The 25,117-nt window shown below is 38.3% G+C and overlaps 2 protein-coding genes across 3 annotated transcripts in view; both read left to right on the top strand.

Annotated features, from left to right (window-relative positions):
• Positions 1 to 24,439, top strand: part of LOC146166687 (neural cell adhesion molecule 2-like) — a 35,365-nt gene extending 10,926 nt beyond the window's left edge. Inside the window, exons 6-22 of one of the 2 annotated variants that reach the window (XM_083383286.1) lie at positions 515 to 620; positions 1,591 to 1,676; positions 2,966 to 3,058; positions 7,006 to 7,142; positions 7,581 to 7,737; positions 9,301 to 9,662; positions 10,097 to 10,222; positions 10,670 to 10,805; positions 11,572 to 11,700; positions 13,608 to 13,735; positions 15,759 to 15,852; positions 16,561 to 16,653; positions 18,114 to 18,227; positions 19,233 to 19,362; positions 19,896 to 19,919; positions 22,129 to 22,281; positions 22,899 to 24,439. In XM_083383286.1, coding sequence (XP_083239412.1) covers positions 515 to 620; positions 1,591 to 1,676; positions 2,966 to 3,058; positions 7,006 to 7,142; positions 7,581 to 7,737; positions 9,301 to 9,662; positions 10,097 to 10,222; positions 10,670 to 10,805; positions 11,572 to 11,700; positions 13,608 to 13,735; positions 15,759 to 15,852; positions 16,561 to 16,653; positions 18,114 to 18,227; positions 19,233 to 19,362; positions 19,896 to 19,919; positions 22,129 to 22,281; positions 22,899 to 22,995 — 2,165 coding nt within the window. In that variant the 3' untranslated portion in view covers positions 22,996 to 24,439. The remainder of the gene's footprint in view (positions 1 to 514; positions 621 to 1,590; positions 1,677 to 2,965; positions 3,059 to 7,005; positions 7,143 to 7,580; positions 7,738 to 9,300; positions 9,663 to 10,096; positions 10,223 to 10,669; positions 10,806 to 11,571; positions 11,701 to 13,607; positions 13,736 to 15,758; positions 15,853 to 16,560; positions 16,654 to 18,113; positions 18,228 to 19,232; positions 19,363 to 19,895; positions 19,920 to 22,128; positions 22,282 to 22,898) is intronic. The other variant, XM_083383287.1, reaches the window with a different exon arrangement.
• The window catches only part of LOC146166684 (uncharacterized), a 142,487-nt gene that overhangs the window by 91,001 nt on the left and 26,369 nt on the right, over positions 1 to 25,117 (top strand). The gene's annotated exons all lie outside the window — the stretch shown is intronic.

The following is a 25,117-nucleotide window of genomic DNA, read 5'->3' as shown; positions in this document are numbered from 1 at the left end:
ACAGTTGTTGGATTTCATGTATAACAATAATAAAGTCAGCGATATCTTATGCTGTATTTATTTTTATAAATAACATACTTTTCTATAAATGAAATAAAAGTAATAGGACTCTGATGTGTTTACGTGTATTTACTGCACTTCAATATGAGCCTATGCATCCGCCTAACTGATGGTATACACCCCTCTATAGAACAGACCTGGGCAAAGTACGACTCGCCAAGCCATACAATCCTGTTTTCACTAAACTTTTTGAGGCAATAATAAGCCTTAACATTTTTTTTCTTGATTTCAGAATATTTTATTAAAAACATTACACTTGTAAGGCATCTTATTTTATTACAAATCTTACAAGCCTGTATAAAACATGTTGTATAATGTGTGTTCGAGATTCCCTTTTTTGACATGGCCCGCCGAGACATGTTCTGTTTCTCATTCGGCCCGCTGTCAAAAATATTTGCCCGCTCCTGCTCTAGAAGGTTTGCGACTAAACTTGTGCGTCATTTTTTACATCCAGTTGGACCCGCTGGCATCCAGGTACCACCGCTTGTGAAGGGAACCAAGGGAGAAGGCAACCTTACCATCACTTGCGACTCCGTAGCAGAACCAGAGCCCGAATTTAAGTAAGCCGGCCTTTTTGTGTTTATTTTTCGTATACTTTCGCCTCTAACGCTAATTTTTCACTATTTTTCGCCGCAATCGGTTCGTTTTGAAAATACACCGTGTTTTTTAAAATCAAAGGAAATTTAGATTCTGTTTTGCGATGCCTTAAAGCAAACCGATTACAATTTGAAAGCAACATGTTTCACTACGCATACCAATGTCTTATTTCCTTTACCGCTAGGACTGCATAATCTTCAGTCAAATGCGTTTACTTTGTTTCCGTATAATGACACATGTTAACTGTCACTCAAAGTTTAAAAAATAAAGTCGAGTTAAAATTCGTCGTTAGCCGCGCTTAAGTATATCCTGTGGTGTCTAATCCACAAGATGCGCTGGTTGTACACTATCAAATTTGGAAGTTGTAACAATCCACCTTGGGTGGAAATTTGTAAAAAAAATAGTGTGAAATTCCAACATCATGTGAAAAAACATAGAAATAAAACTCCTAAGCGTGGATTGTCCCCAATCTGGGGTGGAAATTTGTAAAAAAATAGTGTTAAATTCCAACATCTTATAAAAAAAGATGGAAATAAAACTCCTAAGCGTCGAATTCTCCACCAACACCAATAGCATGAGATTTATAGCGTAGATATCTCACCATGTGATCCCGAAAGCGTGGCGAAAGTCAATAGTGGAACAGAGCCCATTCAGTGGCATAACTCGGTTAATGTGGTCAATATTTTACGGTGCTTCTACACCATAAAAATTTAATAATCGCTACACAGAACAACGCGCTATTCAACCCCAGCCCTCCATTTATTTTCGGAATATTGGATTTCCTGTGATTGAATTCTGGCCCCTTAACAAACCGCAAATTGACGCGGTGTCTCTCAAGCGATGGAATGAACCCTAATGGCCCGTTGTTTTCCATCGCATAATCAACATGGCTAGGCCTCGATATGTGTGTTTTGTTTTTGCTTGATCGCACAGGTGGTACCGAGGAGGCATCGACGCCGTCTCGGAGGTAAATCTGATTACGGAAAACCTTAGTGCCAACGGACGCACCCTGACTTTAGGTGGGTGCCTGTTTGGTTTACAATTTTTAATGAATATTGATTTATTTTCATAAAATTTTGACATGGCATAACTTGACTCTGTAAAATGTTTCCTTTTTTCAATGAAAATTCATTTATTTCAAAAAATTTTGATCATGGCATAACTTGACTCTGAAAAATGTTTCCTTTTTCAATGAAAATTCATTTATTTCAAAAAATTTTGAACATGGCATAACTTGACTCTGTAAAATGTTTACTTTTTTTAATGAAAATTCATTTATTTCATAAAATTTTGAACATGGCATGACTTCGACTTCATGCTGGAAAAAACCGCTTCTTTCTTTTATTCAAAATGTTCGGTTCAGTTCCGGTTGGGCTCCTTAAAATCTTACAAAAAATGCTTAAGGTTCGGTTACAGTAAGGGCAACATTGTCCAGAAGCAGTTCTTAAAGTTCCGGTTCGGGTCCGGTTCGATTCCTTGGCGCAAAGTAACATAGATTTCTTACGGATTCCTATCGATTTTTTCCCTTCTTCGACTTGATATGCACTTGAGCCGTAGCTTTATCGATCGAGCGGCATCAGGGACTTGTACGTCGTCGTTCAAAGACCGTTTTTGCTGGGGGCTATTTGTAACAACCTAAGGCAGTGCTTCTCAAACCTTTTTCGGCTTGCGGCATTCTACAGAAATGATAAACAATTCGCGGCACCCTTGCTCGTATTTTTGCCGAGTGTAATAAATAGGAATGTGTTTTTCAAGGATGGCATTCACTTTTTTGTTTCCATTATCAGCCATGTTCTAAAAAAGTAAATACCAAATAAATTTTGGAAAAAAGTGTGACAAGTGATAATTTTACACAAAAAAGGACACAGAGACCACATTAATACCCAGTTCAACTGACTGACAGCTTGCTTGTTTTATGACCAACGATTACGGCTTCCGTATCAATAGTACTTGATACGGAAGCCGTAATCGTTGGTCATAAAGCAACTTCCGAGGGGCTAGATCACAGATGTTATTAAACACATATGTTTGTGTGTGTCTTTCATTTATTGATACGGACTGATGATCCCCCAGTGTGAAGTTGCTTGTACTAACAAAATGTGCAAGTATTGGCACATGGTTGTTTCTCGACTCGCTCCTCTCTGAGCCTGCATAGCTCAGTTGGTAGAGCGACGGTCCCGGCTTGACCGGAGGTCGTGAGTTCGAACCTCACTGCAGGCCAGTTGTTTTTCTGGCTTGCTCTGCTTGCATCATAGATCGACAGATTCGGAAACCTTAATAATTAATCCCTTTCATTTTTGACTTGCAGTAAACCCCGACGAAAAAGACAGCGGAGATTACACTTGCGTCGCATCCAACAACCGTGGACAGCAACACAACACAACTAAAGTTGTCATCATGGGTAAGAAAGACACTTTTTCGCTGATTTTGCAATGCAGGAATATCTATAAGGGGTTGGCAGTAGTGTGCTCCTAAATTTAACACGTCACTTTCCTAATATTGTTAGCTCAAAGTAAAAATCTGACCACGTGTGCACGAAATAAAAAAAAAACGCTGTTAGCATCCCGGGATTTACGAAACATTATTACAATTTAGATTAAATATTTAGTAATTTTTACTTGTGTTTCTAGCCTGGTGTTGATTAATTATTTTTGTAATTAAATCTGTCGAAGTCTTTTTTTAATCGGCCGAATTTAATTTCCTTAACGTGATGCTGACATGAGATTAAAAGGCGGCCGTGTTCCAACCCCAAAAATCGATGTTTGTTGTTGTTATACCCACTACCGCGCTCACCACTATATTACAACTATGCCAAGTGCCTAAAATAAGTGACCTGACGCGCGTGCCCCTCCCCAATAAACAAAACTCTCCTAAAAAAATAAAATAAATTGGCGCCCTACCTCCACCGTACGGTCGTTGTCCCATTTTTTTCTCTCAAACTCGCCTAAATAATTAATACTCGACTCCGGTTCGCGATTGCACATGCCTTTGCCGCCTATACCCGGGGTCCCGGGCATCATTTATTGATACCTTACCCACGTGAATTATCTCCACACACGCTCGCCTGTTAAATTTACACACCAGAGGCGTCGACAGGGTTTTGTCGTGCCCCAATGCCCCATGCATGCGCCCGCCTTGTCGCCACATTACGTCATCTCGAAGTGTTGTGCTGTCTGCTTCTTGTGCTGTTATTTGGGCGGAAGGGGGCCTTGACTTTATCTTTATCGCCATCTGCACAGACAGAGCTGTTGCGGTAATTATGCGTTCCGAAAAAGGTCGTGCGCTCCAATGCGACTGAGAGAATTTTTGCGCCCCTTTTGAGGTCATGCTGTTGTATCAGCCTCCTAATCAGTTTAAGACCTAAAAACAACCCAAAAAAAACAAAAAAAACGCTGTTGTTAAGTACTAAGGCTTCTGGGCGATAAGCATTATCACCTCTTAGTTTTGGTTTGGCCAATTCAGTCTATTCAACTTTATTTATGGACTGGACGGGATGTCAGAATAACGTGCGGTTGCTTAAATGTCGTGGCATATAACGTTTAGTGTTAACTTCTCAAGGTATTGCGGCTTTAAACAACTTTCAATGCCCCCAAAATAAATATCGGATATATTCAAATACCTATAAAATATTTTAAAACGTTTATTCTGCATTGTTTTTACTTCCACGTCCACTGGAAGAAATCGATATTTGTTTAACGCGTGTCTACAATATCAAGCCGTCGCGTCCCTGAGTCATTTATTCACGATCAATATTGGTATTAAAAAATGCAAGCGTTTGCTTTCCTATGTATGCCTACTATATTGCCATACAGGTAATCGTGTTTTCTAGCGGTTTGAGTTGTCAATTGATCTGCTAACAATGTCACCGGGACCCACCGCAATATTTAAAACTTCGTAAGAATATCAAAGCCCATACAGAAGATGGTATGATTTTGAACGTTTCGAATAACTCTTTATACATTTTCACATCGAAAAATGAATAAAGAGGTATTCGAAGCGTTTAAAATGCAACCTACTTCTGTATAGGCTTTGATATTCTTTCCTCGTCTTACTACAACCTCCAACCATTAAGCCTAAAAAAGTGTTCAAAACGAAATGCGAAAGTGACTGATTTCGAATTGCTCCACTCTCGTCATTTTTTAAACGTTGTTTCAAGTCCAAGCCGCCCGACTTAAAATCTAGGCTACAAACATGAAGGGTGTTTTCTCGCTGGCTTCCCAAGCCCAGTATAAAGCTTCACTTTGGCGCCAGACCTTCACAGAACACGCCATAGGCCCATGAATAATTTACAGACAGCATAATTTTACAGACACCGAGCCACGATGGACTGATTGGGCTCCTTTGCCGAGACTCTCTTATCCATATGTGCTCTCTTTCCGGCTGTTAATGTTTTTTTCATACGGCTGTTTATGTTCTTTTAAGTACATGTTACTGTAATTTATAACAAAAAAAAAATCATTTCGGAAAGAACCTTTGATGACGTAAATTCCAATTAATATCGAAGTTTCTACTACAAAAGTTGGATTGGGTCTAGTAAGGTGACCATAAAGCAAGCAAAAAAGTTAGAAAAAGAAGAATTTGTTTTTGCTTCTAAGGCAACAGTTGACTTTCATCTATCGATAACTCGTGCGACGTGCGACGTGCGTCTTAAATGCTGTAACATAAATTCAGCGAGATATTTGGCAATTTTTTCGGCACTTTGTACACCTATGTGACCTTTCAAAAATTCCGTGGCACTCCGCGACCAAAATGCCCTAATTGCCTGACCCAGTTGGATTCAGTATTTTTAATTCGCAAGAATAAAAATTACTGTTTTGTCATTTTTCCACAATGTCGTTCAAGTTTAGAAAACAGAAACCTTCTGTAACTACATAAAAGTAAAAAGAAAGGAATGTCTATACTTTGTGGGTAAATGGGCGCATTATAAAAATACCTTGCTGTAAATTAGTGCTAGTTTAATGTAATAGTTCCAGGTTTTGCCCATTTTTTTCAAACATGCGAAACAGCCGCGTCTACATTTGAGTTAGAAGCATTTCGACGCTCCAGTGAGCGATGAAATGCGTCAAGGGCGAGGCTGCCGACCTCGGTCCTCCGGGAATTCGCTCCTGATTCGTTTAAAACTCCGCCAGCGATCGGAAATCCATAGCCGGGATGCCGACTACGTTGCGTCACCGGCCGAAACTTGATCTTCGCTTAATTGACGGGACCGTATCTCGTCCGGGTTGCGACGCCTGACTAATGCTATGCTTTTCGTGTAACTTACGTCGAATTTCGACTAAAATTTCCTTTGCAAACAACATTGTGTCTGAATTCTGTCAGACTATAATTATCGACCGGATTAAAGCCAAAGCCAATTTTTTTTGAGTGCTTGTTGAACTTTATTTAAACCTTGTCTTTTGTATTCCATTTGGGGTAAACATGAGACATTTCCACTTCGCGTTTTGTTAGCTTAACGTCGAATTCCGACAAAATTGTGTTTGCTATAGTTCAAACCACATTTGTGTCTGAATTCTGCCAGTCTATATGTTGATCGGAATTGGATTAAGGCCAAAACCAATTTCTTTGCGCTTGACTGTTGAACTTTTAGAGACAAATTCCATGCTGACAATGTTGGTTCTATGTGTGGTAACTTTTAAATGTGCGAAAAATAGCAGTTTTTTTAAACGTAAAAAAATAGTTTTCGGTATAAACAAAACACATTTAAACAAACGAGCTTTTGCCGCCTAGAAGAAGAAACATTAAAAAAAAAATTGGCTAAAAAGTGCTTTGTAAGCGCCACCTTTTCCAACAAATGAGCCTTCAAACTACAAAACTTAAATTTTGGCACACTGCGGTTGACTGATAGTTTGAATATTTGTTCATATCTAAAGCCGCATTTTGCTATTTTAACGTATTTAATACATGTTTATTTTACTAAGAAGTCTTAAAAGGTGTTGTAAAATACGTTACAGCAGGGGTTCTAATTTTTTTTTACCGCGGACCCCTATTTTTTTTCCTTCGTATGGACCAAAGTAGGCAATCAAAATATAAAAAAGGAGCCTTAAACCGTTTTTTTTTAGTTAAACTATTTTCTTGAAAAATTGATTACTTTTTAATTATACACTTGTAGTTTAATTAGGCCTCCATTGTCCCCCTAATACTCGTTCACGGACCCCACGGGGTTTATGGACCCTAGTTTAAGAACCCCTGCGTTAAAAGATGTTGTAAAATACTCTACAGCGACCAGAAAAAAAACGCATTTTGCTGGTCTCTATTTGCAAGCATACGAGGTTGGTTTAGCGTGTTGGAATGCGACCAAATTGCGTTGTTTTAAACCTCTTAAGCTATAACCTCACTTGTGATTTGCAGTCAAGCCGACTTTCACCTTGGTGAAGAACGACAGCGTGAAGGAAGGCGAGGCTGCCACCATCAGCTGCGTTTCATTCAGCGTTCCAGCAACTGACGTTAAGATCTACCGGGGAAACAACCTCGTCGAAAGCGGAGGGGTGAGTTTTAAGTTTTTTTTTTCAATATTTTAACATTTTAACAAACGAGTTGCCGGTATTTTGGCACTAGATTTATAAACTTTTTTTTTCGATTGTTTTCACCGCCAAGTTTTATTTATTTGCCTGTATTTACCTGATGTGCAAACTATATTTGTATTAAAGGGGTTTGAAAATATACTTTTTGAAAAAATAGGTAAAAATAAATTCTTTGGGTAACATTAATTCGCAGTTCTTACTTTTTTCCGTTTAAAACTGTTTTATTTTAGAAAACAAACTTCTATTTTTCATCACAGTCGCTCAAAAATAAACATTTTTTCCATTGCTTTCGATTTTTTATTACAAATAATAGTAAGGAACTGTGGCAAAACGGCAAAACATTGTGTCGCCTTGTCTATTTTCTGCTTCGAAAACACGCAACAACAAGCTCTTCTGTTGTAGCTCAACACCCCGTCCCGGGTCATGGTCAACTACCTGGTGAAGAACGAGGCCAGCGTGACCTTTGACCCGGCAACGGCCGAGGATAATGGCGAGTACAAGTGTGAAGCGGTCAACCAGGTCGGCTTTGCTCAAGTGGTGGTCACCCTCGACGTTAAATGTGAGTGTGTTGGTCCTGGACAGACCTGACTAAACGTTATTTTTTATTAGTGTTGATTTCAAGTTAACATAAATCTATCGGTAGTAGCTGAGTATTATTAAAACTTGCCTACAAAGCAGGCCTGGGCAAACTGCGGTCCACGAAGCAATTTAATCCGGCCCGCGGCTTACTTTTATAAAACTTTTTTAATACAAAATATACGTTTTTTAATTTTTTAGAAATATTTAAATAATTTTTTAGAATATTTAATTTTAGAATATTTAAATAAATGAAATGCAAGGCATCCTCGATCTTATGAAGTACTTCAACTTAGATTTGAAACGAGTGGAGGTCTACTAATAGTTAATGATATAATCTGTTTCTTTAGGTGTTAATTAACTAAACCTCGTCGTTACCTGTTTAAGTTGGATATATCCAGCTTCGGATAGTGTTACTAATGTGGAACTTTCTAAACCATTGGTGCATCCATATCGATAGAATTCTGTAAGCGGACCTTTCAAATGATAGTTAATCTCTGTAAGAAAGCTTAAATTGCAAAATCCTTGGTCATTTGGAGGGTAAACGTTGGATTTTAGAATTTGCAAAAACTACAACAATTTTCCCATATCTGCATTTAATCTTTTTTCGAGTATGAGTGAGACAAAATAAACAATATTCCTAATGCATAATGTATGGTTCGAATTTTACCGACTTCACCAGATGGTTACGTCATTCGGGGCCTGCCAACGTTTCAAGAAAAAACCCCAGTTTAAAGTTGTACGATTTTTAAACGTTAGCGTTGTGTAAGATATTAGTATTAATGGAACATTATTTATATTTTCAAATCGGCTTTACTCGAAACGTGATACATTAAAAAAACGGAAGACAGTCAACTCTTAAAAAAAACAATCGTTTGTAAATTCGTACTACTTTTTTGAAAATTTGAACACTAATTCTTTAGTAATTTAGTAACATATCAAATGAAGATTTCACCAACATTTACAGACGATGTTTTAAAATCAAAACATGTTAACGAATTGCAACAGTTTCCAATGAAAAACTTATTTGCACCGGGCCGCCTAAAACGGACACAAAGTCGATGGCAAGGGCCTTGAGAATTCTCACGACGGCAGCGTTATGATGACTGAGTTGTAGATGACTGAGTTGTAATATGCAAATTTTCAGATGCCCCAAAGGACCCCGTTCTGCCAGTGGTGCATTTACCTGCCTTTTTTAGTTTTGTTAAATTAGATTAGAATTAGAATTTATTAAAAAACAAAATTTAAACTAGAATTTTAATAACGGAGTGTTGCTCTTCCAGCAGAATATATTGCATTTTAATATTTAGAATCAATTTAATTTACAACGCAATTTACTCGCATAAGAATACGACCGGTAAATATTTGTGTGCTAAATCCGAATTAGATTAAAACTAGAACTAGAGCACCCAAGCAAATTACAAATGGACCAGAATTAGATTTAGTCGCCTTTTGCTTTAATTCGCTGAATAAGAAAACTAGAAATATCTAGTTGTCCAGGTCTGGGTGAGTTGTAACACATACCGACAAAGTCCAATCTTTGCAGACGCACCTAAGGAGCCCGTTCTGCCAGTGGTGCATACCTGCCTTGGCCAGCCCGCCCAACTGACCTGCGCCTTCATGGCCAACCCGGCACCCGCCCTGGCCTGGGGCCGAATGTCGACCGGCGCCCCTAACGACCAGGCCGAGGAGACCACGACCGTGGACCCAGTTACGTCACCTAGCAACGGTAGTCTCGACGCACGCGTGTCCAAGTTCTTCACCGATATCGACTTTGGAGCGGCTGATGCTAGTACGAACGCTCCAGTTGAGGAAAAGGCGGATAAAGGTGGAAAAGTTGGGTTCGTGACTGTTCAAGACTCTGATAACGTTATGCTGGTGAAAAAGGGAGCGGTCACGCTGCTGAAGGTAAGAGTGTACTTACGGATTTCTTGTGTATTTTCATACGGTTTGACATTAAAAAGAGAAATCTACTTTTTTTAAAAATGAGTTTCAATGTCAAAGGTTTTTTTTATAGTGTTGGAAATTAATGAAAAAACAGCTTGATTTTGTTTTGTCAATAGCTTGGCGGAACCAAATACCGTTTTAATTAGTTTACCACCATGTACTAAACTACCGTGTATACTTGAGGCTGAGGTGTATTTGTGCATTAAAAAATGTGCGTTTATACATCTTTTGTGCATTAAAATAAAGAAAAACGCATTTTAGATGTACAATAAAATAAAAACAATTGTGCATTAAAATAAAACAAAAATCATTTTATAATCTTAAATTTGGCCTGCTGGCAGAATGAATCTCTTTGGTCGGCAACACGCGGTTAATTTTCTATGAATATCCTACAGATTATGTCGGTCGGAAACGATAGCCTGGGCAAGTACAGCTGTAAGGCAGAGAATGATCTTGGCTCTGAAGAAGCCTTCACAGAACTGAAGCTGGCTACCGTACCAGGAGCCCCACTTAACCTCAAGGTACTGTAGTCTGTATTACTAGTGTATAGTGTATGATGTGGACGTTTTTGGGACCAAGAGGTCAGTTTATTAACCACAAGTTTACAGAACTATTAAGTAAGGATTTAAAATGTTTCAATACAAATTTTTAGCCTAATATACCGTCACCTTCCCTTTTAAATACCATTATTATATAATTGTTACTTAAAATTGATAAAGTCACGTGACTGCCCACTAGCCACGCGTGAAAACGATGTAGGACCCAATTTACTGTTCGATGACTTTGACAATGTTACCTCTACTTATTATATATTATATATATATATATTTATTTGTAATAAGTAGTTAACGTGTTGCGGTATACGGACTACCCGAAAAACTTACTACAAGTTTATTTATTTTATTATTGTTATTATTTTTTTGTCCACCATATGGAGAACTTAACTAAGAGAAAATATTCACTCACAGGTGAGGAAAGTCACCACCCGCGGCGCCACCGTGTCCTTCGCCGCCCCCGAAAACGTCACCGTTCCCATTACGTCATACCTGGTGGAGGCCCAGGCCCAGGACGGGTCGTCGTCATTCGACAATTTGCTCTCCGCAGGTCAGTTATGGCTCGCTAAAAAGGCTCGTTTCAATTTGTTTTCGACGAAGTGTTAATTTTGGAGCATAATGGTTGGAGGTTGTAGTAAGACGTAATAAGAATTTCAAAGCCAAAAAAGAAATAGGGAATCGACGTTTTACCGTTTTCAATGAAAATCGTAACCAAACGAGTTGAGTAGTATAAGCTAAGGCGAATTAATGAACACCTTTTTTCATTGAAAAAAATATAGTATATTGGAAACTGGTGAGTTGAAAAAGGTGACCTAAGTAGTCTACTTTAATATTGTTCTTCTGACAAAAATTTTTGTTATAATCGCCTAAAACGTATTACATATAATCGCCTAAAAACGTATTGCTGAAAAGAACCAGATTTGATTGATACAAATGCTTGGCAACAATAGTATATACTAAATAGTATTGTTGAAAGGTATTTGTGGCTAATTTCGATTTACATGGCCTCCGTATTTCCAAATTTCTGTGATCTTTACAAAAAGGCATTAAACGATCCGACGTAATCCCAAAATGCGCATTCTATCTACGTCATGTCTAAAAAATTTAAAGTTCTACGATGTGTACTTTTCTATAATAAACCTTTGGACAAAGATCAGTCGGTCTCAAGTCAACATACCAAAGCAAACCATAGCAAACCAAAAAAGAAGAACGGCAAAAAAAGGATGGCCTGAAAAGAAATTTTCGGCCCATATAATAACGACAAGAACAAGATAATGACTGACTTGCTAACTGATTTTTTTCTCCTGTCTTGGCAGACGGTGATCTTCGCTATGTGTTCACCAGCCTCAAGCACAACACGGAATACAAAGTGCTGGTGAGCGGGGAGAACTGCCGGGGCAAGGGTCAGGTCGCCATGTCACGGACCTTCACCACTAAGCTGATCAGTAAGTCAACTCTACTGTACCCTCGGCGCCCTTTAAACGCTATGCGGTGCAGCTGAAAAATGTTGTCTCCTTGTCCAGTTGTTGTGACGTATCATTATCATTAATAAATTCTCGACTAGCTTTCGTACAACCGTGCTTCATCAGATCAAAGTAGGAACATTTTTACTTTGACCTGACGAAGCACGGCTGTGTGAAAGCCCGTCGAGAATTCAATATAATTTTTTTACATATTGTCACCTGATTCCTCTATTAGAATTAGACAAATACGGCCATTTACAAAAATTGTTAAAATCCAGTGCCTCCACATGCGGAAAACTTTTACACAGAATGTGTTATACCAACCATGAAAGGTGTAAGCCTGTAAGGGCATACTGCAGTTCACGTTTAATGCCTAACCCTAACGTTTTTGCCATTTCTTGTGTTACGTAGTAATTGGCTGAAATGTATTTTTACCCGCACAACCGAGGGCGTAAAATACATTTTTTTTCAACTGTTTATAATGTGAGTGACAATTTTAAGACAGCGTTCCCGTAAAGGTGGCTATGGGAAATGATTGGTTTATTTTATTTTATACCATTTATGTTTTCTCGATATCGGCCGTTTTTTTTTTGTTAACAATGTGCATGAAGTGATTGTTTAATATATTCCTTATCATTTGTTCAACCTTAACATATTACTCGTCAACCAAAGTAACGTTTGCAAAACAAACCGGCCCGAGTGAGCCTCGAACTCACTTCCGTGGGAAATCTTTTAGCGTTTTTTCTGAACCCTCCGTACCCTACTCCAAAAGTCGGTCTTTCTGTCCCTAATTAATTTCTAAAGCAAACGGCCGCTCTACCGCCCCTTGAATCGATCGCAATTTTATTAGAGTGTTTTTATCGTGGAGGCAATAACAACTGGCTACTTGAAATTAAATGGGCTGTGAGCAAAACTCATTGTAGGTAAGCGTGGGTACACTTGATCCGTTTTGTTTGGATTGGGTTGTTATAACTTATAAACATGTAATTAGATATATAAACTGTTGCTACCAGGCATAGTAATATTAATCGAAAAACAGCTCCTCTGGTAATTCTAATTTCTAACCAACGTTTCGGCAACCTATTAAAAATCGCCTTTTCGGTGTCATTCACCCTGACGAATGTCAGTAGCATAGGTTGCCGAAACGCTGGTTAAGAATTACAATTACCAGAGCAGCTGTATTTTGATTAATGTGTAATTAGATATGTTTACAAAGTTATTCCAAAAATATATAATGGGTTTTACTTGTCCTTAATCTGGTGGCGGTGTTATTGTTTGTTTATGTTTGTTTATTTATAATAGAATACGCGTTGCAAACACTAACACTAACCAACGTCGATGTTTTTGTTGCATGTTTGTCGTCTGGCATGAACTGACCTTGCCATTGCATGTTACAGTTAGTAAGTATATTTCTCGTATATGTGGCTTACTTTTTTAAAGCCTTATTTCCATAAAATAACCTTGTATTTCAAAATTAACTAAAGGTAAAATACTAAAATCTTATTCCATACCGTTGCATGTTGCAGTTAGTAAATGTAGTCAATGAATATTGCATGTTATTGTACTGTGGTCTTATTTTAACAAAGTAACCCCATTGTTTTAAGCGGCAGCTTAAGGGAAGTGGTCTTGCTAACCTGTCTCTAAAAGTGAAACAAGAGTGGTTAATTACAAAACTGTAAAAAAAATAAAAATTCCTAGCAAAAAATCTAATTCTTAACAACAAAAAAATAAAAAGTTACAACAAAATTAAAATTCTTAACAAAAAAGGAAACCCGTTTCACAAAAGCATAACGAAAAATTGCATTTCAAGACTTATTTACCATCAGCTTTTATTTGAGATCGCCAACCCGGTCTTCCTTCTAATGCATTGCGACATGTTTTCGAAACAGCCAAGCCCAAGAACGCCCGCATAACGACCAGGGACATATCGAGCGACCCGTACGCCTACGAGCTTAAATGGAAAATGGGAGGAACCGGAGGCGGGCAAATCTCGCAAGTGCAAGTCAAGTATTGGCCGGTGAGTCCTTTTTATTTTACAGTGGATACAGTTTTTCTTTACCACTGATTTGTTGTGTACCGGCGATTTTTTGAAGTAATTTTGGACCAGGTCTATACTGCGAACTGACGGACGTTATCTTGTTAGTATTTTTAACAACAACAGGCCATTGTTTTCCGTAGCTGTATCCATTAATTGTTAGTCAAAGGCAAGTCATTAATTTTTCTATTTAAAATTATTAGATAGTTTTATTATATAAGTTTTCTAATAGAAATAAACTTGAAAAAAATACTTACTAAAAATCTATGAAAATAACAAGATTTTTCCTGTAGTTTTTTTAAAATGAGATGTCCGTAGTCAAGTCATTTTATTTCAGCCAACTCATTGTTAAGTGTTTAGAAACGAAGACACGAGTTTATTTAATGCAATATAGTGTAGCACAACTGCTACAAAAAAAAAACAATGTGAGCGAAATCATCAATTTTCTTGTTTGCAATGCTGTTGTTTATTGGAATTGCCAGATGACTCAGTTAACATAACAGTGTTCCGAAAGAATAAATTCCAAAGCCATTTGAATCCCAAGAAGAATAAATCGTCTAGCATTGTTATTTACGGGTCACAGCGTTATATAGCCGCCTAGGCTCGCTAATTTATCGAATTTACGCCCGGCTGCCAAAACCATATTCGCCAAATGAATTTCCCCAGTGCATTGCGAAAGCAAAAGCTAAAGCGGTGTCGAGATTGCGCAATCATATTATATGGACGACAAAATGGTCTAACGTTTTACTGTTTTTGGCGCTGCTGTTGCGCTTTTAAGCTCATGAGCCCAAGACTTTTTAAAATTATTTTTAACCAGTACAAAAAGAATTGATAATTACTAAAATAATGTGACATTTTGTGAATGACAGCAAATGTTGTACATTATAACTTAAATAAACCATTTCACATAGGGTAACTTTTTTTCAGCAATTAAATTTTGTAGACTTATAATTGCGCGCGTAACTTGGTTCCAGAGGGCGTTTTAATGCCCTGTCAGAAATCCAGAGTTTAAAAAAACGCTCTGCACACCCACGTGGCCCTTATGATTAAGCGTATTTGATTATAAATTTATTTCTCATCACGCAAACCACGTAACTTCGCTCATTCCTTATATTCTGCTTTTTTACAGTGTTATTTTGTTTTATGTAGCACGGTTGAGCAAAAAACAGATTTGTCTTGGTAAAAAATATATTGAAAACTTAAGATCGCTGGCCAGAGAAGTCATTGTTTTCTTGTGACCTACAACTAGATCATTTTAACGTAATGCTCTACGGAAGTGAAACCTATAAAAACACTTTCACTGGCCATTGTTGTTACATACGCCAATGCTGAACTTTTACCAGGACTTTCGAAAAATAACTATTTGACAGTTTTGTAATTAGAGTGCGATTACCGTAATTAATGGCTATATTTCTGAAAAACATTAAATAAACCAGTACTTAAAGTATGTAAATAGGCCGATGACAAGAAGGTTAACCAACCATTAGCCCGACCTTAAACCAGGGGTTCTTAACCTTTTTTTACGCGGACCCCTAAATTTTTTTGGGGCTCGCGTGGACCACGGTAGGCAAAACAATTTAAAAAATGGCGTCATAAATTTACGTCACAATACAAATAGACTTCATAAATCTGCTAATTTATGTCCAAAAATGTTAAAGTGAAATGGACCCCTAATGCATTCAGTGCAAAACCGTTTTATTTTTAATTAAACTGTTTTCTTTGATAAATTGATTACTTTTAAATATACACTAATATTTTAATTGGAAGCTCATGGACCCCCTAAAACTAGTTCACAGACCACCAAGGGTTCCATGGACCCCAGTTTAAGAACCCCAGTCTTAAACGTATGACCCGCCAATAGGATTATTATAACGCAAGAGGACCATAACAATCAGTACAATAACCAACACTGGTCATTGTTATTGTTACAAACGTCAAAGTATAAATTGCAATGACAAGCTATATAACTATCGGCCTGAGCTAAAACGTACTCAATTCTATGCAGAGCTCGAACAGCAATGCAACTGCCGACGATGCAATGGTGCTCACCTTTAAGCCCACTGACCAGGAGTTTATGGACAGTCTTGCTAATTTGGATGGTAAATGATGTTTTACACTTTGTTTGTTATTGTTTTGAGTTAATATTTATATAAAACTCGCCAAGAACGATGAAACATTGAAAACTGTCTAACTCTAACAGCCCTGAAAAAAACTCTCAGAACAGAAAGTTGTGGCAACTTTAAACTAAAGTGCATTACTTTGTTACTGATTCATATTACTTATTATGACGATAATTTATTTTTGTCGAAATTCTTGGTAATACTTTAAAGTCTTTCACATACATTACCTTTTTGAATTTGCTCAACTTGATAACATATCAGTCAAAACAGAGGTGTTTAGCAGGCGAAAAACTGCTCTTATATATGAGTACAGAAATGCAGACACGTATATTGGAAACTCGAGAATTTTTCGCGCGCTTGACATACATCAGTGTTTCTAAACCTTTTGCGGCTAGCAGCAACCCTCAGAAATATTAAATAGATTGCGGCACCCCTACGAGATTTTTCCCTAGGTAATTCACTAAACTACCAATCACAAACTGAACTAGAACAACACACATCAACTATGCGCAACGTACGAAGTTACGATTGGCTTTATTTCACTTTAATCTTACACAAAAAGTTATAAGGGTTAAGGAAAAATCAGATTCCCAAAAATTCTCAAATATGTCGCGGTACCCTTGAGCTTTAGAAATGGCATCCCGGTTGATAACCACTGCCTTGCATTCACTTGTATACTTTGTTTAGACTTGGAACCAGACACGACCTACTCAGTGGAGCTGATCGTCAGAAACGAGGTCGGAGAGGCAACCTCCAACTTCCTTTTCACAACACCCAAGGGTAAGTTTTCGGCTTTAGCTATTTCACCGCTAAACATTGATGTTGATGTACCAGAAAAAAATTACAAATTTAGTTTTTTGGCCAACTTTTTCTCAAGTTCGTAATTGATATTTCGCTTTTAAGGTAAAAATAAGTTGTGTTGTATTTTATGAAGAACGCGTCGTGTTGAATCAGCACATTTTATTAACATTTAGAATACAAAGTCAGTTAAAATTCACTTAAGGATTAGATGAAAGACGCGAGTAAGCTAGTCAGCAAGAGCGCTCGCAACATCAGCACTGTTAGAGCAGTTAGCTTTTTGAGGTTATTAGTCGTCTGCTAATTTAACGTCAGTGTAGTTATAGAGCAGCAAACAACTTACCTTGAAAGTCAGATATTATATGGTCGACAATAGGTATCCTTCGAAAGGTGAGGAGCTTAACCTTAACCATATCACCAAAGGTTGATTTTGTCAACCCACACAAACCCACGGCCACAGTAAAGTGCCTCTTCCATATACAGTGAGACTACTTGGCTATCCGGGCGAGCACAAGGAAATAGAAAATAACCTACCAGGGGCCGAACCGCCAGCTATTTCGACCAGTGCATCACAGCTTTGGACTGTAGCCACGTCCCATGCTAGCTTCGATGCCAAGTTTGAGCCAAGCATTTCTCCATTGTGGATGAGGTTGGCAGAAAACAGTGCGGACACAGTTTCGCAGGAATCGACCAGTGTGGACACAGTTCGCAGGAAAACTGACTTCCCAGCTGCTGAAAATGAGACCGAAAACAGGTTGAGTCGAATCGCAGCCATGCTGTTTCCACGACGCTTCGGTACAGGTCAGTTAAGCATATAAGGGAGTTATAACGTGATATATCGCGGGTCGAGTGCAGTTAAACAGATTGAAGACTCCCCCGAAACTACCTTGTTTTTGTCGCGGGATTTGTGCAGAAAAAGGCAGAAAACAGGCAGATTTTTTTCAACCGTGTTAATACTTATTATAGTAATTTAGCAAGTATAGAGCAGTAAAAATGAGTGCCAGGAGATTAAGATAAAGAAATAAATACTTTAATTTGGCAGGTTTACGACTATTTTTTTTTAATTGTTGATTGATTTGTGCAAGTCAGAAAAAGGCAGATTTTTTATTCAGTTAGAGTTTAAACTCTGTTAATATTTTATAATAGTAATTAAACAATTATAGAGCAGTAAAAATGAGTGTCAGGAAATTAAGATAAAGAAATAAATACTTTAATTTGGCAGGTTTACGAACTACCTTTTTTTTAAATAGTTGATTGCACAAGTATAGAGCAGTAAAAATGAGTGTCAGGAGATTAAGATAAAGAAATAAATACTTTAATATGTCAGGTTTGCCATCTAATACTAAAACGGTCGGCGAACGTAACTATATTACGAGGTATTGTTCGCAAATTTTGCCCAACCAACGTATAAAGATGTGTTTTAATAAATCCTCCCACCTTAGAAATGGTCGAGGCAACAACTGCTACGGTGGATCGCGACCCAAGCGGTGGAGCTTCCAACGCTCTTATAATTGCAATTATTATCGCCGCCGCAATTCTTCTTCTGCTTATCATCGGTAAGTCCCAGAGTTTATTTCCTCGTTTTTTTGTTTTTTGAAAGGTTGTAAGCTCAGATGTTTGGTGTTTGTATATATCAGGGGTAGCCAACACGTCGATCGCCACATTTCACCTGGTCAATCGCGTCGAGTATGTGTTACGTCATTGCGGTAGCTGTCGCGCAAAAGCGGAACATTAAAATGACCAATTGTTTCTGGAAAAGCCTAAAAAAGCGTTCTTTGACGAAACAAATTAACCTCCATCGCTGGCTTGGAAAGATATTAACGCTCAAAAATAAATATTTAACAAGTGTTCTTATGACTTTTGTACCGAACCAGTCGATCGCGAGTTTCTTAAAAAGATTTCAGTTGTTCGCAATCAAACATAAGTTCACTACACCTGCTATATATGGTTGTTTAAAAGTGTATCCTTAAAAAGACATTTTTTAAGCTAAACATCTTGATTAATTGGCTGAAAAAGTATTTTTTTTTCTTGGTTAACTATATTGTGGCAAAAAGGGCCGACAAAAATAAAAAAACGCCAAACAGACCAGACCTTTTTTGTCATTTGTAAGCTGAATATTATTTGCTGGTTCAAATTAAACTATTTCCGAAATTTACTAAAATTCAAGTAAATTTGTAAAAAAAAATTGGGTAAAAACTAAATTAAAAATATTATTCCCAATAAGTGTTATATCAACTACTTGTAAACATCGATATGATGTATTATGTTAACTTTGCGTAAATGTTTAAATTACCATACTTTAAAAGCGAAAAATGAAAAAGATTTTGGCCCATACAGAAGTAGGTATCATTTTGAACGTTTCGAATAACTCTTGAATAAACTAATAAACAATTATGTGAAACGTTGAAAGTGCTATCTACTTCTGTATGGGCTTTGAAATTCTTATTACGTGTTACTACAACCTCCAACCATGCTCCAATGTTGTCTCACTTGTGAACGAAAATGTGCGTGGCCAAGCAAAGCGGACTTTTCGTACTAATGTGCTGACGATTTACGCGCAGACATTTCTTGCTGCATTGCGCGCAAGTGTGGCCTTATCCACTGCATTTACGTGCACACCTGCGGCTCTTCCAGCAAGGACTCCATGACAGTCACCGAGAAGGGAGCCGAGGAGGGCTCGGCCGAGTTCAGGTACGTCAGCGAAAATATGACTATTCGAAATTTGCGCTATTTTTTTCTTTTTTAACGAAAATATGAACCTGTCCATATTTGCTTTTTTTGCTTTTTTACCATTTGTGGTAAAATAAACTTGCTGGGAAATTAAGGTGAAAATTAATTATATTTTGTAAACTTTCATAAAAGAAAAAAAAAATTTAAATTAATGTAAGAAAACAAAAATTTTTTTAATACAAATCTTTTTGAACTGATTTTTTGAACAGCGCTTCGAATTTCTTCCGTCTGTTTTTTTAAATATGGTTTTAACGAAAGAATATTTCGTAGCCTGATTAAATTTAAGCACTTTTTTAGTTTTTTTTTGTTTAAAACCTATCCTTTGGTTTCCAAATAAAGCTATTTTAGAACAAGTTTTAACCTTAAAATAAATGTGTCGCCTGATATTTAAACTTTTTGGCGATTTCACGATGCAGCGGACAGATGCAGCAAATAAGTATTTTTTTACAAACACTATAAAATCGAGATTTTAACCTTTCGCTGTGTTCATTAAGGCGTGGCAAAGCAGGCAATTATAGGTGAGAATAGAGTGGCTTCAGGTTTTTGCTTTTCGCTTATTTTCGGCGTTTTGGCATGCGCGATCCCGCAGTGTGACATCATCTTACGTCATTTGCTTTGCTTTTTACAAATACGGGTTATTCTTTTCCAGGTTGAGTAATTGTATTTTTTCAGCGGTTTTGAAAGTTCTCGATCGAAAGTTTTTCCATTTTTCCCGTTGTTGGTAATAAATTTCACTCATTTTAGTGTAAAATAACTATAAAACACCCCGAAACTGCCTAAAACAAATGCTTTTTTCCTTTGCTTTTTACAAATACGGGCTATTCTTTTACAGGTTAAGTAACTGTGTATTTTAGAGGGTTTTTTTTCTCGATTAAAAGTTTTTACCACTTTTCCTATCGGTCATTTATTTACTAATCTTAACAAATTATAAAATACCCCTTATCAAATGCGTTTTTCCTTATCATGTTAAGCCCATTAGCTCTTAAGTTTTTGTTTTTTCAAATATAATCAAATTATTCGCACATATTTTTTTTTACAATTGCGCGAAACATTTAAAGTCAGCACACTGCTGCGCAGCAACTTACCCCGTTACCCAAAATTAACCATCGATTTGTCCCCACAAACCAGAAAAGACAGTAAGGGCGACGAGGTGGCCGAGGTGGTACCTGCCAACTCCGACAAACTTCCCCTGACCGACGAAGCGGAACCTATCGCAAACGGCTCACAGTACGCCACCTAGTGCATGTTGTCGTGACGTCGTGATTACGTAACTGTCCGTATCCGTAGCCTCGTGGCCGTCTGCCTACGCTTTGTACTTGGGTACGACCATAGGCGCCTAACGTAGGTGTGTCGAGCATTTTTAGTTGCCCTGGAATTTGGCAAAGTTATCAATAAATGTGCAAAATTATTTCCTGTAAGTGGCATAAAATTATAGTGGCATTTAAGGGGACCCAACTCATTACTATATAGGCCCGAGTGTTTTGACTTAACGACTCGACTGCACATTGACACTGACCTGACGGGCGTCTTTCCACGGATCCACTCGAGTAATATCCTGCCATTTTTTCCTGGGTAACGCCGTTTTCCTTTTTTTAGGCACTAAAAAAGTAAAATTAATACTTACATTTACACTGATTTTAACACTTACACCATAAGCGCAAAAGTTAACATTTGGCCGATGCGCAGTTTAACTCTGGCCCTACCTCCAGTGGTGGAACCAGCTCCTCAAACGGAGATTAGTTGTCCGAGGACTGGGTCCGACAATTACTGACGGACTGTTTTTTTTAACATTAAAGATTTTTAAACATGTAATCAAGTGGACGTTTCTATTTTTGATCGTTGTAATTTGTTGTCGTGGTTGTAAAATGTCTTTCTAAAAACAAATTAACCAAAATTTTTGAACGCCAAAGTGACCTGTTTATGAAACTTGTTCGAAAAATATGTTACAGTTTATTTTTTAGTAGCACCGCTCACCTTATAGAAAGTTTTACGATTGAAATTTTTCAAACAAAAAGATGATTGTTATTAGTCATTCGACGATAGCCCTAGAAACATAATTACCTATGTTGTTTTTTTAAATTATAACATGTTCGATAAACGATTCCCTACTATGCCAGTGGTTCTCAAAAGGGAGGGAAATTTGTTCAATGTAGGAAGTGTGGAGAAAAACAAATAATCCATTATACGCAATAAAAAGCCTTGTTAACTGCAACGATTGGTATTGTAAAGAGTCCATTAGTCCCAAAATCTTATTCCATTCTTTCCATACAGTTACATATTAGTCTCTACACCCATTTAAGAAATATACACAAATGCAGGCATTTTTACGTAGGTATAAAATGAATACTTATACGTCATACGTTCAAACAAACTGATTTTTTTTACAAGTCTTGGCTTTTGGCGCATTTGGGTCTATTGCAGTTTTACATCTGTTTTTTTTTTAATTTTGTCGACTCTTCCCGTAACTTTGGTTTTCTGTTAACAGGGTACCGCGAAGTAGTAAATAACATAGGTAGAATACCGCGTTTTTTGCTGGGGAGGAATTGACTGTGTGTGGGATTGTAAGGGAGGAAAATGAAAAACCCTGAGAACCACTGTACTATATAGTACACACATACAACGCCCAACAAGCTGGTCTCACGCATGCCGCCGCATGAGTGTATGCGTGTGTGTGTGTGATCACGCGCTCACAGCGTCATCTCACGCGTGTGTCATTGTCACGAGCAGGCAGGAACGTGGAATCGTGAACGAGGAGACGCCGCTGAACCAGGGCGCCGAGGAACCAGCCAGTGAGAAGCCAGTGTCCGCGTCGGCGCCACTCATGCAGAACGAGCAGCCCACTCCCGCCAACTCGCCAATGGAGGGGAACGGAACCGCCGAGTAAGTTGGATAAGTAGAGTGTTTCTTAAGCGAAGATCCGTGTTTAGATCCGGGCTGCGGACTTGGGACTCGACGGAGTCGGTTTGTTTTGCTGGAGTTGGACTCGGGACTCGGGACTCGAGTAAGACTAAGTAAAACTCGGGATTCGTGGCTCGATGGAGTCGGTTTGTTTTGCTGGAGTTGGAATTTGGCTCGAGTAAGACCACGTACATCTACCCGAGTCCCGAGCCGGACGTGCGCGTGCGCATAACCAAATTTTGAAACTGATTGTAAATCCCGAATAGCAAATAGTTGAATATATAACCCCCCCCCCCCCCAAAAAAAAATATTATTTTTCAACTTAAAACAAACCCAAGGGCGAATTACTGATTTATAGGATAAATAAGAAAATAGATGGTAAACGACTAATAAAAAAATATTCTGACAACGGCCATGTTCCCGCAAACGCGAAAAATTTCAGCTGGGGTGCTGGAGTCCAATCCTTGTTTTGCGAACACATGCCTTGGTTTCTTAATCAAATACCATGTTTTCGTGCTTCAAACGTCTTTTCGACTTACTAAGGCTGAAGTTGCATTGCGGAAGGCGATTATTTCAAACTCGTGCGTTTGTGTTTTCAGGAGAAAAGAGTCCCTGAAAGCCGAAGACGTTGAGATTGCTGTCAACAACGCCGAGCAGCCGGCCCAACCCGAAGACAAAGCCGATCCCGTGGCATGACGTCATTGTTTCGTCATCAGCAACATTTAGAACGAACAATGATTTCGCCTCGCAGACCGTTTAACATAACAACGACGTCGACGTATAAAAAGAATAAATCTCGCCGCACAAACCCTCTTTTTTTTCCTTTCGCTTTTAATTTGCTTGCTGCGAGTATCACGGTCGACAAATGACGTCATCTCCACGTCATCGCGGTCATGTGTGTGACGTCACTGCGTTGGTGGCTGTTGTTTGCCATAAGCCGCGTGTACAGCCGTTGCATGATTGCGGTTTCTCCTATTTAAATACTCTTTAACAGCGTGCTTAGTTATTTCAGTGTGCGACGTTTGCTTTATTTCGACCACATTCCTTTTTTTGCGGCCTCCGCTCGGTTTTTGACCGGAGCCAATTCCCGTGCAACAAGCACCCTGGCAGTGTTATTAGCCCAATGTTTAACATTCGGACATCTTCCCTAATTTATCACGCAATAAAGGTCGCAGAAAAAAGAGCGGCCGCAACTTTCTGTTCGCTCCCCTTTTTGATTTCCTAGAACCCGCTTTCGGTTTTTCTTTCAGTGGTTTTGTTTTGTGCTCTGGCGCAACTTTTTTCTTCAAACTTATTTTACCTTCCAGTGAGAACCACTCGTCCTAAGAGCGATCAAGCGGAACGCCGGTGTCACGTGGAAGCACCCGCGCCATCGGATCGATTTTTTTCTCCTGTCGTTTCTCAATGTACCCGGTTAAAATGTGTTTTTTTAATGGCAGTTTGACCGGCGAAAAAAACGTTCGAGACAAAACACTTTGTATCGTGATTTCGGAAGTACAAGACGCTGTATAATAGCGTTGACGCCGCGGTCACTGCCTGTGTACAAACCTTGTATAGAATTCGAGATTTCTTCAGTTCTTTTTTATTATGTTGCCATTTCTGTTCTATTCGTCGTACTAAACTCGCCGACCAGGAACAAAACGTACCCCTGCCCCTTGCCTGCTTGCCCCCGATCAAACACAACAGTCGCCTGATTTGACCACTGTCCCACCACCCTTACACTTAACCCTATTTGATCAGAAAGTGTTCTTTCTTTCTTTTGCGTTTCTGTAATCGTGCGTAGTGCGCTAAAGGGCGACACCGCGCGATAAAAACTGCATGCTGAATTTTTTTTTCGTACGTTTTTTGCATTGGTCCCTCGCCCAGGATTTTGATGGAAGGAGTTTCGCCATTTGCTTGTGGATTACGGTCGCAGGTCTTCGCTGGTATTATCCGCGTGTGAAACCCTATTTTGGTGTCCCAAAACACACACAGATTTTTTTAAAAACCTTTAATAAAGTACCGCGAAAAGTGTTTATAATGTTGGTGTGTGAAATCGCCGCCCCGTGACTTTTCTTCGACCCCACGCCCCTGTAAAGCCTGTGTATCTGTTCCTGCGTTTGCGAACAATATTTTCCTGATGGTGTGAAATGTCGTACAAATAAAAGTCAAGTGTTAACTCGGTGTCCTGCAGTCGTTTAATTGAAACGAAAGTTTATATTTTTTTAAGATAAATTTTGTAGCAAAGATAAGGCACAAAGTTCTATAAAAAAAATCGTTTAGCAAACAACATTAAAGTATATCAAAAAGTTCGTCACGTAAGCTTATACTCTATTTTTTGTAAACGTAAAGTTTTATAAAAAAAACACAAAGTTTTATAAAAAAAATCGTTTAGCAAACAACATTAAAGTATATCAAAAAGTTCGTCACGTAAGCTTATACTCTATTTTTTGTAAACGTATTTTATTTCTAAACGAACTCGCAATGACAAACAGCAGTGTTGTATTGTCTTAGGTCAATTTCATGACTTGTGTCACTGTTTTCAATTGACATGGGTTGAAATCAGGGCTTTGGAGCCGGAGCCGTGCATTTTAAACGGAGCCGGAGCTCTACGTAAAATTCAAATGGAGCAGGAGCTGGAGCCAGTTGTTTAAAAAATAGCTCCAGATTCGATGTATTTCATAAGATGCTATGCTATTACTAATGGCTGATTTCACATAGTTTATCAGCAACCCTTCACAAACTTAAGAATTGTTGCCTCTTTTTGGCGCCACCTTTTCTAACTAACCATTGTGGTGTTTTTTTTTAATTTTTTATTGTGGTATTTTGTTTGTGATTA

Source organism: Ascidiella aspersa, chromosome 1, assembly GCF_963924565.1.
Source record: "Ascidiella aspersa chromosome 1, kaAscAspe10.2, whole genome shotgun sequence".
Taxonomy (NCBI): Eukaryota; Metazoa; Chordata; class Ascidiacea; order Phlebobranchia; family Ascidiidae; genus Ascidiella; species Ascidiella aspersa.
Note: the sequence above shows the minus strand (reverse complement) of the source record. Positions and strands in the feature narration are given on the sequence as shown.